Below are 13,267 nucleotides of genomic sequence, written 5' to 3'. Positions count from 1 at the left end.
CAAACTTCAAAATCTGTAAATTATGAGTAAAACAACCCCCAAAATAATCTTTTGCTAGACACCCCCTACCACACAGTGCCCAAATCCACGTACACATGGGCACGCACATACACAACCGCTCCAATATCCATACGCAAACACGACAGTCTTAGTGTGAGGGCATCTACCCTGTAGACAATTCAATCAATCTCTCAAGTGACACTCACACGTGCCTGCACACACAAAAGCAGATGTGGCATTAAGATTTACAAAGTTATTGAAACTTTTAACAAGTAAAACGCATCTTTACTTAGCTACACCAGAATGAGGAATAAAGGGGTTTACATATGTTCCAATTCTAAACCTATCAATCAAACCCATGTTATTCCTTTGGGAGCTTATTTACATGCATATTTATCAGCCTCACATGCTAATTCCCTGCTGTTTTATGCCTGCGAGGCATGTTTATGAGTCATAATTGTTGATCTCATTTGATGTATTTCACTGAAGTAAGACATTATTCAGTTATGTGGCCTAATGTCAATGAATTACGATGACCTGATCTTCAAAATTCAACTTGCTCTTTAATTTTTATTAGAGCATTACTTATTCAGAAGAAGAAATACAGTAAAATAGAAGATCACATGTTTTTATAGCCATTTTACTTTAACATCTGATTTTTTAAACACTCCTCCCTACCTCTAGGCAAAGTTTTAAAAGTGTAATTCATAAACATCAAATGAAAAGAATTTTTGCCTGAAATTAGTACACAATTCTCAGACTGGGACCTTTTATAGATGTTCTTATTTTGTTTTAACCAGCCACAAGACAGGCCTTTGGAGCACTGGCATATGGTTTGCAAAAGAAAAACTACCAGACTCAATTCAAAGCTCTCAAATTGTTCTTTGCCTTAACTTCATCAAAACTGAAACCAGATAGAGACTTCACAGCAACTGAGAAATGACTACTAAAGTTAAAAGACCCACAACTGACTCATCATCTTTACTGCTAAGTGGTGTCAATTTATAAACAGAAAATCACTTGATGGTCAAAGTAAAGACCTAAAGAGGGGATAATTATGATATGTACAAACTTCACTGCAGTAGCCTGTGATGTGCCATTAATGGCTATTTCTGGGTGGCAAGCCAGAAATGGTGATAGTAAGTATCCACGCTGTAGGATCCAGTGTAAGTTGCTCTTTATACTAGGCTAATAGAAAATTACCACTGTACACATCATTTACTACATGATTTTCAGATGTCCCCACTTCCTATGTTAATATTCAGTATTGTTTTAATGCAATTATTATCAATTAAATATGTTAAAAAGTTTTCAAGTTGCTGCTCTGAGCTACAGCTTTAGCACGGAACAGAGTAATATGCAGGAAAATAAAACTATCTTTAGCTAAGCAATGCAAATTCAAAGTGCAGGCTCAATTTTCCCTAAGAATTTCAAACTGAATATGACAGCTATGAGTAAGTATCTTTGAAATCATAGAAAATCTGCATGTATCTTCCTGAATTTGCAATATCCAGAGGACTGGATATACATTATATACAAATATAACATTAATTCCAAGACAAAAAATCCTCAGGATATTTTTCATGTCCAGAATTATATCAGGCTTTATATGCTCTTTTTTAGAAGTGAAAAGGAGCATTTAGTCCTGTGTTTGCATGGCATTTTTCCAAATCAGAAGTCTGCTTCTGACAGGCATACATTACAAACCAGTTTCTCCGAAAAACTTAAAAATCTTCACTTGAACAAGTAGTTATTCTAATGTCACAGTTACAAGGGTATAACTTTAGTTCATACAAATGCCACAACTAAAACTGTTATATGTTCATCATAAATACAAATTTATAAATTTGCATTAAATTCTGCAGAAAAAATGTAAATTCCGTAACTTTTCAAACAGAATTTTTCACTTATTATTCAGTATGTTATTGTCACAAGAACACCAACCCAGAGCTAGAGCTCTCCACAGTGTAAGCTCTAATTTCTGGCCCTTCTTTCTTTCAAATTCAAATAAGCAAAAGACACAAGCTCATCTGCCTGGGTTATTTTTGTTTTAATTTTCTTTTTCCTTTTTTTTTTGAGAATAGCAACAATTAATAGTACACTTCTTCTGGCAATAAAATCTTCATCTTGTAAAGGCAATAATGTTGTGGTGACCTAGCTGTAATAATTCAGAATGGAGCTTTGTAGACTTTTGCAAAGAAGTATTTTGTTTCATACTTCAATAAACAAAGAAACAATATTGGGTCATAGAAGTTTGGAGGTGGCCCTGTGGCTCCATATGCTTCTCTCCTCCATTAAGATAACATCTGTTCTGGCCACCAGTCAGCAAATCAAATTTGATGAGAATTCATCTGTGTGCAAAGTAGAAATGCCCAATAATGGACAGATTTATGTTTCATTGCTCCACCCTTTAAATATTTCGAATTGAAAGTAACAAAACCAACATTGGAATCTTCCGAAATTACAGCTAACATATAATAAAATGTACCCTTTATAATGAAACTCAAAACATTATCAGATCATTGCAAACATATTTTCACATGTATTACATGATCTATCCCTTTAATTGTACTTAGTACTGAAACACTATACAGCTCATTTTTCCTAAGGTTAAATCATTGACTTCATTACAAATCCAATTTCTCAGAATAAAAGAATTATCACCACCATGAAAGCTTTATCTGGATGAAGTTTGTGCCTTTTAACTTTTAGGAAGATCAAGAATAAAAATTTGTAATGGGATATCAAATTTTTAGTGGAGAAATTTATCATACAGGCTACTTGCTAATGTTTTGGTTATATGGTCCCAGTTGCACTACACTGGATGGGATTTGTTTAAAAGTTTGAGCATAGTCTTCCTATCCCAGAGTTCATGCATTACTGTTTATCCCTTTAGTATCCAAGCAAAAGATTTAACTGCCAGCTGTTTGTACAGAAATAAGGTATTTAAAATTTATCACTAAACGTGTAAAACACCTTTACTGATCATTGAGCCCAACCTTTGACTGAACGTCACCAGGTCAAGTAAACGACAGCACGGTTGTGCTTACTTTGAAAAACTCTTGTGAGAAGTATTTTTCCTCTTCTTAAGACAGGACCTGGCAATACTAAGATACAAAACTATGAAATAAATAAGCATAAATAAATCAACTTTGACAGTCAGTTGATTAAGGTGGAGTAGTATTCCTTAGATTTGCAGCCAAATCATATTCTAATAGTAACACCCATATATATCTGTACTGAGACACCATTTATCAATGGTTCAGGAATAGTTAAACATATTCAAAACATTTTAATTTTATTTAATTACTCAAAATACGGAAAAGGTGACAATGATCTACATCTTTTGAAATACTTTTCATTTCCATTACCAAAAATACTTTTATTTGAAATTTCTAAGATGATATATGCTTATTTAAGGTTGTATATAAAACATGAAAAAGTTGTGTGTATGTGTTCTGTACCAAAGTTATGCCTTCTTAGTTAATTAGCTACCTGCCTCACAAAAACTGCCTGAAAGAAAGAAAGAGCTGCAGGATGGCATCATCACTGATGCAGTGTCCTGCACCTTGAATGATGTGGGTCAAGTTCCTGGCCCTGCTACAGACTTCTTGTATGAATGAGCCATATCATTTCACCAGCTTCAAATTCCTTTTTGCACGAGAACATATAATCTGGCTGCTCTCCCTATGGCAGTTACGCGCATTAATTTCAGTGCTTCTTTTGTATATGACACCTTCTAAAAGGATGAGGTAAGCACACAGATGCAAAACAAACATCCCAAGTCCCACTTCCCTTTTAAAGCAGATCAAGACAAGGAGCACAAATTGCATCACAACCTTGTACGGTTGTCACAAATGGTGAAAGTGAGTCTCATTTGCTATATCCTTTTGTGTCATTTGTGCTGTGGTTGAAATGTTATAGTCACATGATTACTGATGTAACAAACTAAGCATGTAACATGAAGAAGAAACTGAACAAAGATACTTAAGAATACCTAGAAGATATTCTAGATCTGACAGAAGTGTTCTATCTTGTCAGAGAGTCCATCTATGTACATCCATATAAATCTGAAGCCTGAAATAGTCAGAAACAAAACCCACTGATAGTTCACTTAAACAAAATAAGATTTAAACACAAGCTGGCACACATGCCTGTGAAACGTGATGGTCCTTATCCAGTATTGCTTAGATTTGAGCTAGTTTGCTATTTTGTTGACTGAAAAAAGATAGACAAAAGCAGAAAGGCTACCCACATTTCTCTCTGTCCCCCCATTTTAGCACTCATGTTTAGAGAGAAAGGTGTTCACTTATTATCCTGTACATTTCGCCTTTTTAAAATTATTGTGTATTTTATGAGCAAAATGAAGATTGGGACTGACTGCAAGAGTCAAGTTATATGAGTTCTGCCTTTGCATGGCCAAATCTTGACACCAAATGCTTAAAATCTGAACATTCCCAAAACAGGAACCCCAACTAACCACAATCCAGTACCCTGGGCTAAATGACTGCTTCCCTTAAAGGGCACTCAGGCTTGTTACCTTTGCAGCCAATTGGATCCTAGCCATTACTTTTAATAGGGTCAGGATCAGGCCCCTGACTTTTCTGACATCAAAGAAACATCTTTCACAGTCATGTTGTTATAAATAATTAAAGATGATTAGTAATAATAAGGTACCTTAACCAAAAAGGTAAACAGTGGAGACATTTATTATCAAAGTAAGAAAAGAAAATTAAAATAACCTCCAACACTTTTGTATGTGCAATTCATCAGGAAACGTTGTAAAAGAACAAAAACAAATGTTGGCTCACTCCAGAGGTTCTTTGTCATCATTAATGTATTCAGGTTTTCACAGCTGAATTGCTGTACTTTGAAAAGATTTTCATGAAAGGAAACTCAAATTCAACATTTAAACAAAGCTGTCAGGTTACCAAGATTCGTATTTGCTTGTATGTCCAGAAAATGTTTTATCCTTTTTAAAAACCCGTTAGGTTAGAAGTATTATTATTCCTTTGCTCTCAATTTGTAAACAACAGAAAATAAGCTTTTGTTAAGCAGCACACATTTATTCATTTATGTGCTACTGCAAAGATGAAACCAGCAGTTAGAAATATCTGTTCCAAAGCGGAGGTGAAACTACCTGGTACAGATATTTTACTTCATTACTAGTTCTGTTCCTCAAATTGATACAAATGGCCTCCTTCTGTTTCTGTCTGTCTGCTTGCCTGATCAGCGGAGCTAATTGTCAGAGCTGGGGAGATCTCCTATACCTAAACAGAAGATATGCAGTTTGTAACCTGCTTAATTTGCCTTATGTCCTGGATGGCCCTCAGTATGTTGTTCATTAAAGTATCAGCTGTTTCGGCTGTTGCAGTGGCAACCTAAGCATAGGCCTATTTTTCTTTGTTAAAAGGCCAGATTGTCAATAAATAATACACATCTTACCAGATAATTTATTACCACTTAAATATAACAGTACTTTATTTCTCTCCCCTTTCATGTGTCTTAGTTTTGCATGTCTGAAGATGACGAGGGCAGGGTACCCTGGAGGCTGGGTACCATGGAGGCTAAAGAATAAGGATTATTAGTCAATAGAAAGCCGAAAACTGAAGCTTTGTAGTATCACTTGAGTGAAAGTAGGTTGAAACCTTCTCTTTTTAAAATAAGGAATTCCAGGTCTTTATAAATGCCCACATAGATGAAAGACAGGAAACATCCCATGTGTAGTGACATATTTCTGTTATATAGAACAATCAATTTCTAATTCAATCAAATTTGTGACAGTTAAGCTCTTTAAAAATGTTTTAACATGCATTTAATTTCAGATACAGAAATCTGTAACATCAGCTAGCTGCTTACAATTCATACACTGCTTTGTAAATTACAATCTTTGGTATGTCAGGACAGAAGTGAACCCAGACATTTAATTATTATCCTGTACCAATAATGCTGGCCTCAGCTAGAATTCTGATTTACTAGTCTTTCTTCATACATACACAAGTACAATCAAACGTGTACAGTTCAATTTTTTAAAATTAAGAGAATCTGCCTTTTCCATATGTAGGAGATATAGCCATTTAACATAATTTGAACATTTCCTGGAAACACTAAATATGTGAAGTATATATGGCCAGTAACCTTCATATTATATTTCTGTGTGAAGTCTGAGTAAAATATTCAAAAGAATGATTGTATTCTCATTGTTAGCTTATGTATAACTTTTTATAATGAACTAGTTTTAAACTACTTTACACTTACAGAGTTTGTATTAAAAAGATTATTCTGTTTTGTTTTGCTGTTCAGTAGGTTACTAGTTTAAATGGAAATTTCTTCCTGGTGTTTTAAGGTTCTCTAAGCATGTAATGTTTATTAAAAAAAAATTAAATTTCTTCTTCATTTAACTTGCATTCTTTCCTTTTCTACTACAAGTATTATTATGCTACACATAAAGTAGAAAGTGAGATGAAAGCCAACTAGTTGATCTTTAACTTGGATTTGGGAAGAGCTAGGAAAAGAAACAGAAATGCTCAAATCAGCTTCTCCCAAAGTAGAGCCACAAGGAGTTGTAAAGAAGAATGACATGAGGCTGACAAGTTATTTATGCCAGTATTCAGACAGAGTTGCATCTGGAAAGACCTGGAAACTCCCAGCTCAGAAGACTGAACTGAGGTAGCATGCCAGTGTTGTTAGCAAGAATGGTCTTGTTTTCATATAATGATTTAGAATGAAACTTTCAAAATGAACATTTTAAAAATTTCACTTGGATCAAGAGAAGTTGTGGGTGCCCAGAAAGCTGTGGATGAGCCATCCCTGAAAGTGTTCAAGGTCAGGCTGTAGGGGTTCCTGAGCAACATGATTTAGTGGGAGGCTTCCTGCCCATGGTGGGGGCGGGGTTGGAACTGGATGGTCTTTAATTCCTCTTCCAACCCAAACCATTCCATGAACAGACATCGCTGCCCAAAAGGTCGTCTCTAGTATCTGCCATATCAACCACCGAAGGCTATTTCCCTACATGATATTTGTGCCAGTTACCCATGTCACAGAATAACCTCCAAACTGGGGTTAATGCAATGTGTAACTCATGTGAAGCTACCAAAACCCCCTGTATCTACCAATTCTAGAGAGTAGAATCCATCTCTTGAAGCTGGTATTTCACAAGCCATGGCAGCTACTCACATTTGCTCCCACAGCTGAAGTAATTAAAAAACCTCCTGCAATTCCTAAATACAAATTTGCAGTAAGGCACTGAAACCAAAGGGCCCACAAGAAGCAAATTTCTAAGAGCGTGTCAACATCTGTAGAAATACAGTCTTTCAAGTAAAAATTGTACTGCATGATAGCTAAGATAGCTAGATTTTCAACTAACTATATTAAATATATGCATTTTTAAACATGCATAGCTTCTCTGTTACCTGATCTTTTAATAAAAATGTCTAATACAGAAAAGAGGAAAATGAAGAGTTGTAGGGAAGCAGCTAGTGACAGCCTGAGTTAGCTCAAGATACATTGTGTTGCTCCAAAAGCCTTTGTCACTACAATCCTGTTGCAGCTCAATTAAAAGCAAGCTAAACAGCAGTTATTATTAATAAATGAATATTAAAATGCTTGTTATGTTAGCATATGGCGTTTGAAGATGTAAAAACCATTCTTGCTTTTATTCATCCAATATGAACTGAAACAGACTGAGGATGGCCCCTTCTCCTCCATCATGCCTGTGCCTTTAATGAGGAAGCCAAGCCCTGCAGGAGAAGCACAGAGGTTTTGAACAGGACCACTAGCAAGAACTGTACTGCTGGGGCACCGTGAAGATTTCTGGCTGAAGGGTAAAACTTCTCAGTGAAGGACACAGGGCTTTTTCAGGGCCTGGTGTAAACCACAGCATGGAACCCCAAAGACATTAAGAAACAATCACAACCCTCAGCTCTTCTGTTCCAGTATAATGCAAAGAGGTTCTCTATTTCAATCTTGTCTTTTTAATGAAAGCACACAGTAGCATGCATATTTAAAAGGACTCTTAAAAACACAGTGCTATACTTCATGTACATGTCGCTCCCTGGAGAGAAGATGAAATAACACACGTTATATGACACACATGACGTCATAAAATATGCTATCAAAAATATTTGATAAGAAAATAGTAAGTCTTGAACAACTCACTGTATTTGCATTCTCAATTGCTTTTACCTATGAAAGTACTTCTCACACAGAGAGGTGCAGACCTCTGTTTTTTTCCTTTAAATGAACTGATCTCTAAAAATGGAGGTAAATAAATGCTATACAGGGCAATTCACATTAGCACCTTATACCTGGGTGAAGGGGGATGTAAGGGGAAAAAAACCCTAACTTATAAAACTGAGTAGCTAATGACCAGTTAGAAGATAATATAATTTTCTGACAACAAAAAATCACTTAACCCTGTAAGGAATGTCTACAGCCAAAACAATCCATGTGAATTACACTCAAGATTTGGGGAAATTATTTGATAACACATGCTTTGTCCAGAAAAGATGGCATTTACTTTATTACTTCATTACCCTCTGTTATCTATTTCTTTTCTGTATGACACTAATATAAACCAGGTATCTCAAATTTCACATGAGGTATAGTTCTCCATGGAAATACTTTCTAGTGATCAAGACTATGAGGTTAACACTAGAAAAGCATAATTGTCCAAGGACAAGCAATGGAATCACACACAGTGTATGGCCAAAATGGAAATATGAATGCTCTCTTATAATTTCTCATATTTTTTCATGGCAGGTTTGAAAATCAGAAGGGATACAATAGTAAGTATGAGGTGGGGAACTTATCTGGCTCAACTGGATTAATTTCAGTCACACACTCCAGTAGTTATCTTTGTCCTTCCAGCAATATCAGCCTTCTCTGTCCTCACCAACAACTATAGCCTTTACACATGAAATACATCCTGCCAAACTCCAAATCCAAAACACTCTGACCCATTAAAGGTTTCCCCTTTTCTTCTATTAAGAACAAAGAACACATTACATTCTTCTATGTAAAGTATGCTATTAAATAATAGCTTGTACACTAATTAAAGCAAATGTAATTGTGAGAACACACTGACATTGTTAAAGTAAATTACCCAATTTGTTAATAGTTTCAAGTGACCTTAATTGTATTAATTGTGATATTGAGCAAATTAAATTGAAGAGTATTAAATGCATTGCTCCAGTCTCTCCTTAGAGGATCAACTTTCTCATTATATCAATGAAATGGGAATACTACCTACTATGCTCTTCAAAACTTGTGTCGGAATGTGGTGGACACTGTAACTTGCAGTAAAAATTTATGGCAGAAAGTTAACCTACTTATCCCATTTCAGTGTAACAGAAACCTCGAGCATTTGGAAGTCAGAAAAGCAGTTTGTCAGATGCAATATGTAGGGAGAAGGTACAACAATAATGTTTCTGAAATTTCATTCAGGTCTCACAAAGTCTCTGCTGGAGATAGAGCAATTTCTCTTTGAAAGATCCCTTTTTCAGAGGGGATCACACAAAAACATTGTTAGAATAAAGTGAATAAAAGCATGATGATTCTTAGATGAGAGAATGCAGCAAGATGTCATCAACGTACCATAGTCAAAAGAAAACATAATAATCCACACATACCTAGATGCTTGTAAATTAAAATACAACCAGACCCACAAGAAACAATCAAAAATTAAAATTGCTTAAAAGAACTAAAATCCTCCATTTGAAGTATTAGATTGCAAAAGAATCCCTGCCATAAATTTCTAATCAATTATTTAAAAATGCTATTTGAAAAAGCATATATGAGTGCTGATATGGTATGTACATTCTTGTATCTTGAAAGAAAAATCAGATATAAGGAAAATAACACAGGTCAAATCAGTCACCAGAAAAGGACATAAATACTATCTTAATGGATTTTTTAAAATGTTTTAAAGGGATAGAAAAAAGATCTTTACAGTTAAAGGCTTATTCTGAATTTTTCAAACTTGCAAACAAGCACATTCTCATGGCTCATAATAGCTCAAGATTCAAAGTTTATCAGTTACATAAAATCTGGAGAGCTACCAACACCCAGACCTTTCTCCAAATGACACTTACCTCATCTGTAATGATCTACTTTCATTTGTTCAGCTAGGTAGCTGTCTCATACCTAGCATCTGCAACATTAATCCTTGCAGCTGTTCTTAGTGAACCATGTCTTATTCTTCTCAGGCCACTTCTCCAAAATCTCAAGATTGCTTTGAATTTTATGTCTACTCTCCACTATGTCAACAGTCCTGTCCCAAATAAACCATGTTTTCTCTCTATTCCTTCACTGAAATTTTAATAAAAGCACTGAGTACTACTAGACTTAACATATTTCTGGAATCCTATCCAATATACCCTTTCAAGCTGACAGCAAATGAACAAAAGTAGTCAACGCATGCAGTTTTCCAAACAGCTATACTTAAGAGCAATCCATGTATTTTTGAGATTTCTTTAATTTTATGAAAACTGTGAGAGAATTTCGTAACTCCAGCTGGACATGACATTTTCTGGTTCTTCATCAAGTTTTGGTATCAACTGCACATGCTAAAAATACAACACTTCATGTAGATTTACAAATCTGACTAGATCAGCAACTAAATATTTCTTTTCAGCACCCTTACCAGTGCTGTGTATTTTTCCAATCACCTCATCTCAGTGAAGGCTTTTATCACTTTGCCTCCAAGGTAAGCATTCAGCCATGCTTCAAGAACAGAATTCAGATGTCTTGATATTCTACAATATTGCACAGAATGTCTCCAGTGGACCACCACTCCACTGTATTTCTGTGATTCATGATACAAAAATTCAAGATAGAGATTTTCACCAAGTTGATTCTGTATCACCCCTGAAACTTGAGGCTGCATTGAAAAACCTTGTCTTGAAACACTTTTGTGAAGACAACTATGGGTAAACTGCATGGACAGGAATGACTGTATACTTTGTTGCCTAAAGAGCATACACATGCTTTATTTAAAAAGAAACATTAAAACATCAAAGACCTATTCTGGATATATAAAGTTTCAAATTAAAATGCACTATGTGTTTCACAGCAAAAAAGGCTATGAAGATGAAATGGATGCTTTATATAAAATATTTACATAGATAGAACATAAAAAATGTACCATAGTTGGTAACCTTTATGACTTGGGGAACCATGTATTTACATATCTTTATTCTCGCATGTGCGTATGTGTGTGTTGTGTATATATTTTTAACAGTTGACAGCTGTTTTAGAGCATACAGAGATGCCAAGCTGAATGAGGGTCTTGATTACTTCAAGATTAGCTATCTAAAGTTTCTATTCATTTTAAGTGTTGTTAGTGCGAAGAGTCATTAGTCACTTCCTTGTCTCATAGAACATCAGCATACATTTACATTGTTAATGAACATTTGGGGTAAATGAATTAATGGCACTTTTAAACATCAATTCAATCCTAATAACTTTGTATGTCATAGAAATGTTAAGGTTGGGATAAAAATGAGAAACCTTTTCAGTCAAGGTAACTAATCGCTCCTGGGCACAATAAAGGGTAAAATTAACTTACAGTGTTTTTTTTAACAGGGTGAAAATTTTGCTTTTTCTTGAAACAGAGTTGAAAGAATTATAAATTTTTTTAGAGCAAATAGAAATCAGAAGAAAATGTTTATCTTTTACATGACTAGGGTAGACTAGAAGCAAGCTGTTTTTCCTCTTGAAAATGGTTATTATTTTAGGTTATTTTTAAAAAAATCCTATTTTCAAGTTTCTAAAATATGTACAAAAACGCATTTGTTTTATCAGGCTAAAATGGCTTCATATTGTTAAGATGTCAAATATAATAGAAAAGAAAAACTGACCTGGAAAAGCTATTCCATTTAATTGTCAGGTTTTAAAATACTATTGCCATGATGTACATTGTCATTTTAAAACATTGAAGAAGCTTTGTAAACCAATGAAGAAACAGTGAAAAAATTAACTCAAAGGGACAATGAAGTTTTACCTATATATTTTGAAGCAAAACATCATCTTCTTCTAAACAAGAAGTAATAAACCTGACTGAGCAGAACTTGACATAGCTTTTTAATAAGCACTAGTAAACAGAGGATTTATAAACAGATACACCCACATAGCATAGTTGATCTGGGTGAGGGACTTAGAAAATGTGACAAAGTTGTTTCAACTCTGTAATTTAAAATAAATTTTTTATTTTGCCCTCCTGGTACATGTGTTCAATGACTGGAAAATTACAGGTAGTTAAGGTGCCACTGTGTATAACTGAGTACTTGAGGAATGTTTTCATGACAAGGACGAGCTTTCTCATTAAGCTTATCACTTTCTTCAAACCAACTACACTGTCACTACTAGCAAATAAGTAGAAAATAAGTAGAAAAGATGAGCAAAACAGACAGGCATTGCATAATCCAAGCAGTTTGTTCTCATTGTTCATTAGGATCTTCCAATGAAGACCCATTTGATACTGCATTTAACTAATTTGCTTCAGGTTATGTAGTAATTTCTATCTTTAGAGCCTATTAATTCTATCTCAGCTTCGAGATATTTTTTCAAATAAGAACATAGGGGATGAGTCAAACAAAAATCAGACTTTTTATCTGCATAATTTCACCCAAAATAACACACTGAACTTTACTGCAAAAAAAAAAAAAAAAGGAAAAAAGTAATTAAAAAAGGAAAATAAACAAACAAAAAAGATCGCTAAACCAAAGCAGTGTAAGAGTCCATGCTTGAGAAAGTAACATAAAGTTATGTTCCATTTCAATATTCTTATGCTGAAGTCAGTTTTTGGTTTATGGTTAAAAAAGGATGACAGTGCATTAAACATTTGGCTAATGCTTATGTCTGTAATTGAAAGTTGACTTTTTGTGGTTTTCATAAGTGTCAGACTGTTGCTCACATACTCTGTGAAATGTTCTTTAAGTTGCCCTGTTCAACTTCATTGAGTGAATTAAACAAATTATGACAGGTGCAGTTATTATGACACACTTATATAAGGTATAAACTCAAAAAAAAGTACATAAATACTAACTCACCTTCTCCTGGCTTGTTCAAAAAACTCTGCAAGGGATCAATGCCTATCTCTTGTTCCTCTGTTTGCAAAGGGTGACTGGTCTCAGACACAGAATGATACATACTGGCAGTAGTAAATTCCAACTGATGAGTATTTATCTGGAGGAAAAAAAATCAGAGAAACAAAAACTTCAGTATTCCTTCAACTATTTTTCAACCACACGAGTCAAGAACAAGAGTA

The 13,267-nt window shown here is 34.6% G+C and overlaps 1 protein-coding gene across 7 annotated transcripts in view; it reads right to left on the bottom strand.

The window, feature by feature from the left end:
- The window catches only part of TBC1D5 (TBC1 domain family member 5), a 317,263-nt gene that overhangs the window by 171,634 nt on the left and 132,362 nt on the right, over nucleotides 1–13,267 (bottom strand). For all 7 annotated transcript variants that reach the window (XM_068207556.1, XM_068207547.1, XM_068207565.1 and 4 more), the window contains one exon: nucleotides 13,050–13,185. In XM_068207556.1, the coding sequence (XP_068063657.1) occupies nucleotides 13,050–13,149 (100 nt within the window). In that variant the 5' untranslated portion in view covers nucleotides 13,150–13,185. The remainder of the gene's footprint in view (nucleotides 1–13,049; nucleotides 13,186–13,267) is intronic.

Source organism: Anomalospiza imberbis, chromosome 1 (genome assembly GCF_031753505.1).
Source record: "Anomalospiza imberbis isolate Cuckoo-Finch-1a 21T00152 chromosome 1, ASM3175350v1, whole genome shotgun sequence".
In the NCBI taxonomy this organism is placed as follows: domain Eukaryota; kingdom Metazoa; phylum Chordata; class Aves; order Passeriformes; family Viduidae; genus Anomalospiza; species Anomalospiza imberbis.
This window is presented reverse-complemented; position numbering and strand designations above follow the sequence as displayed.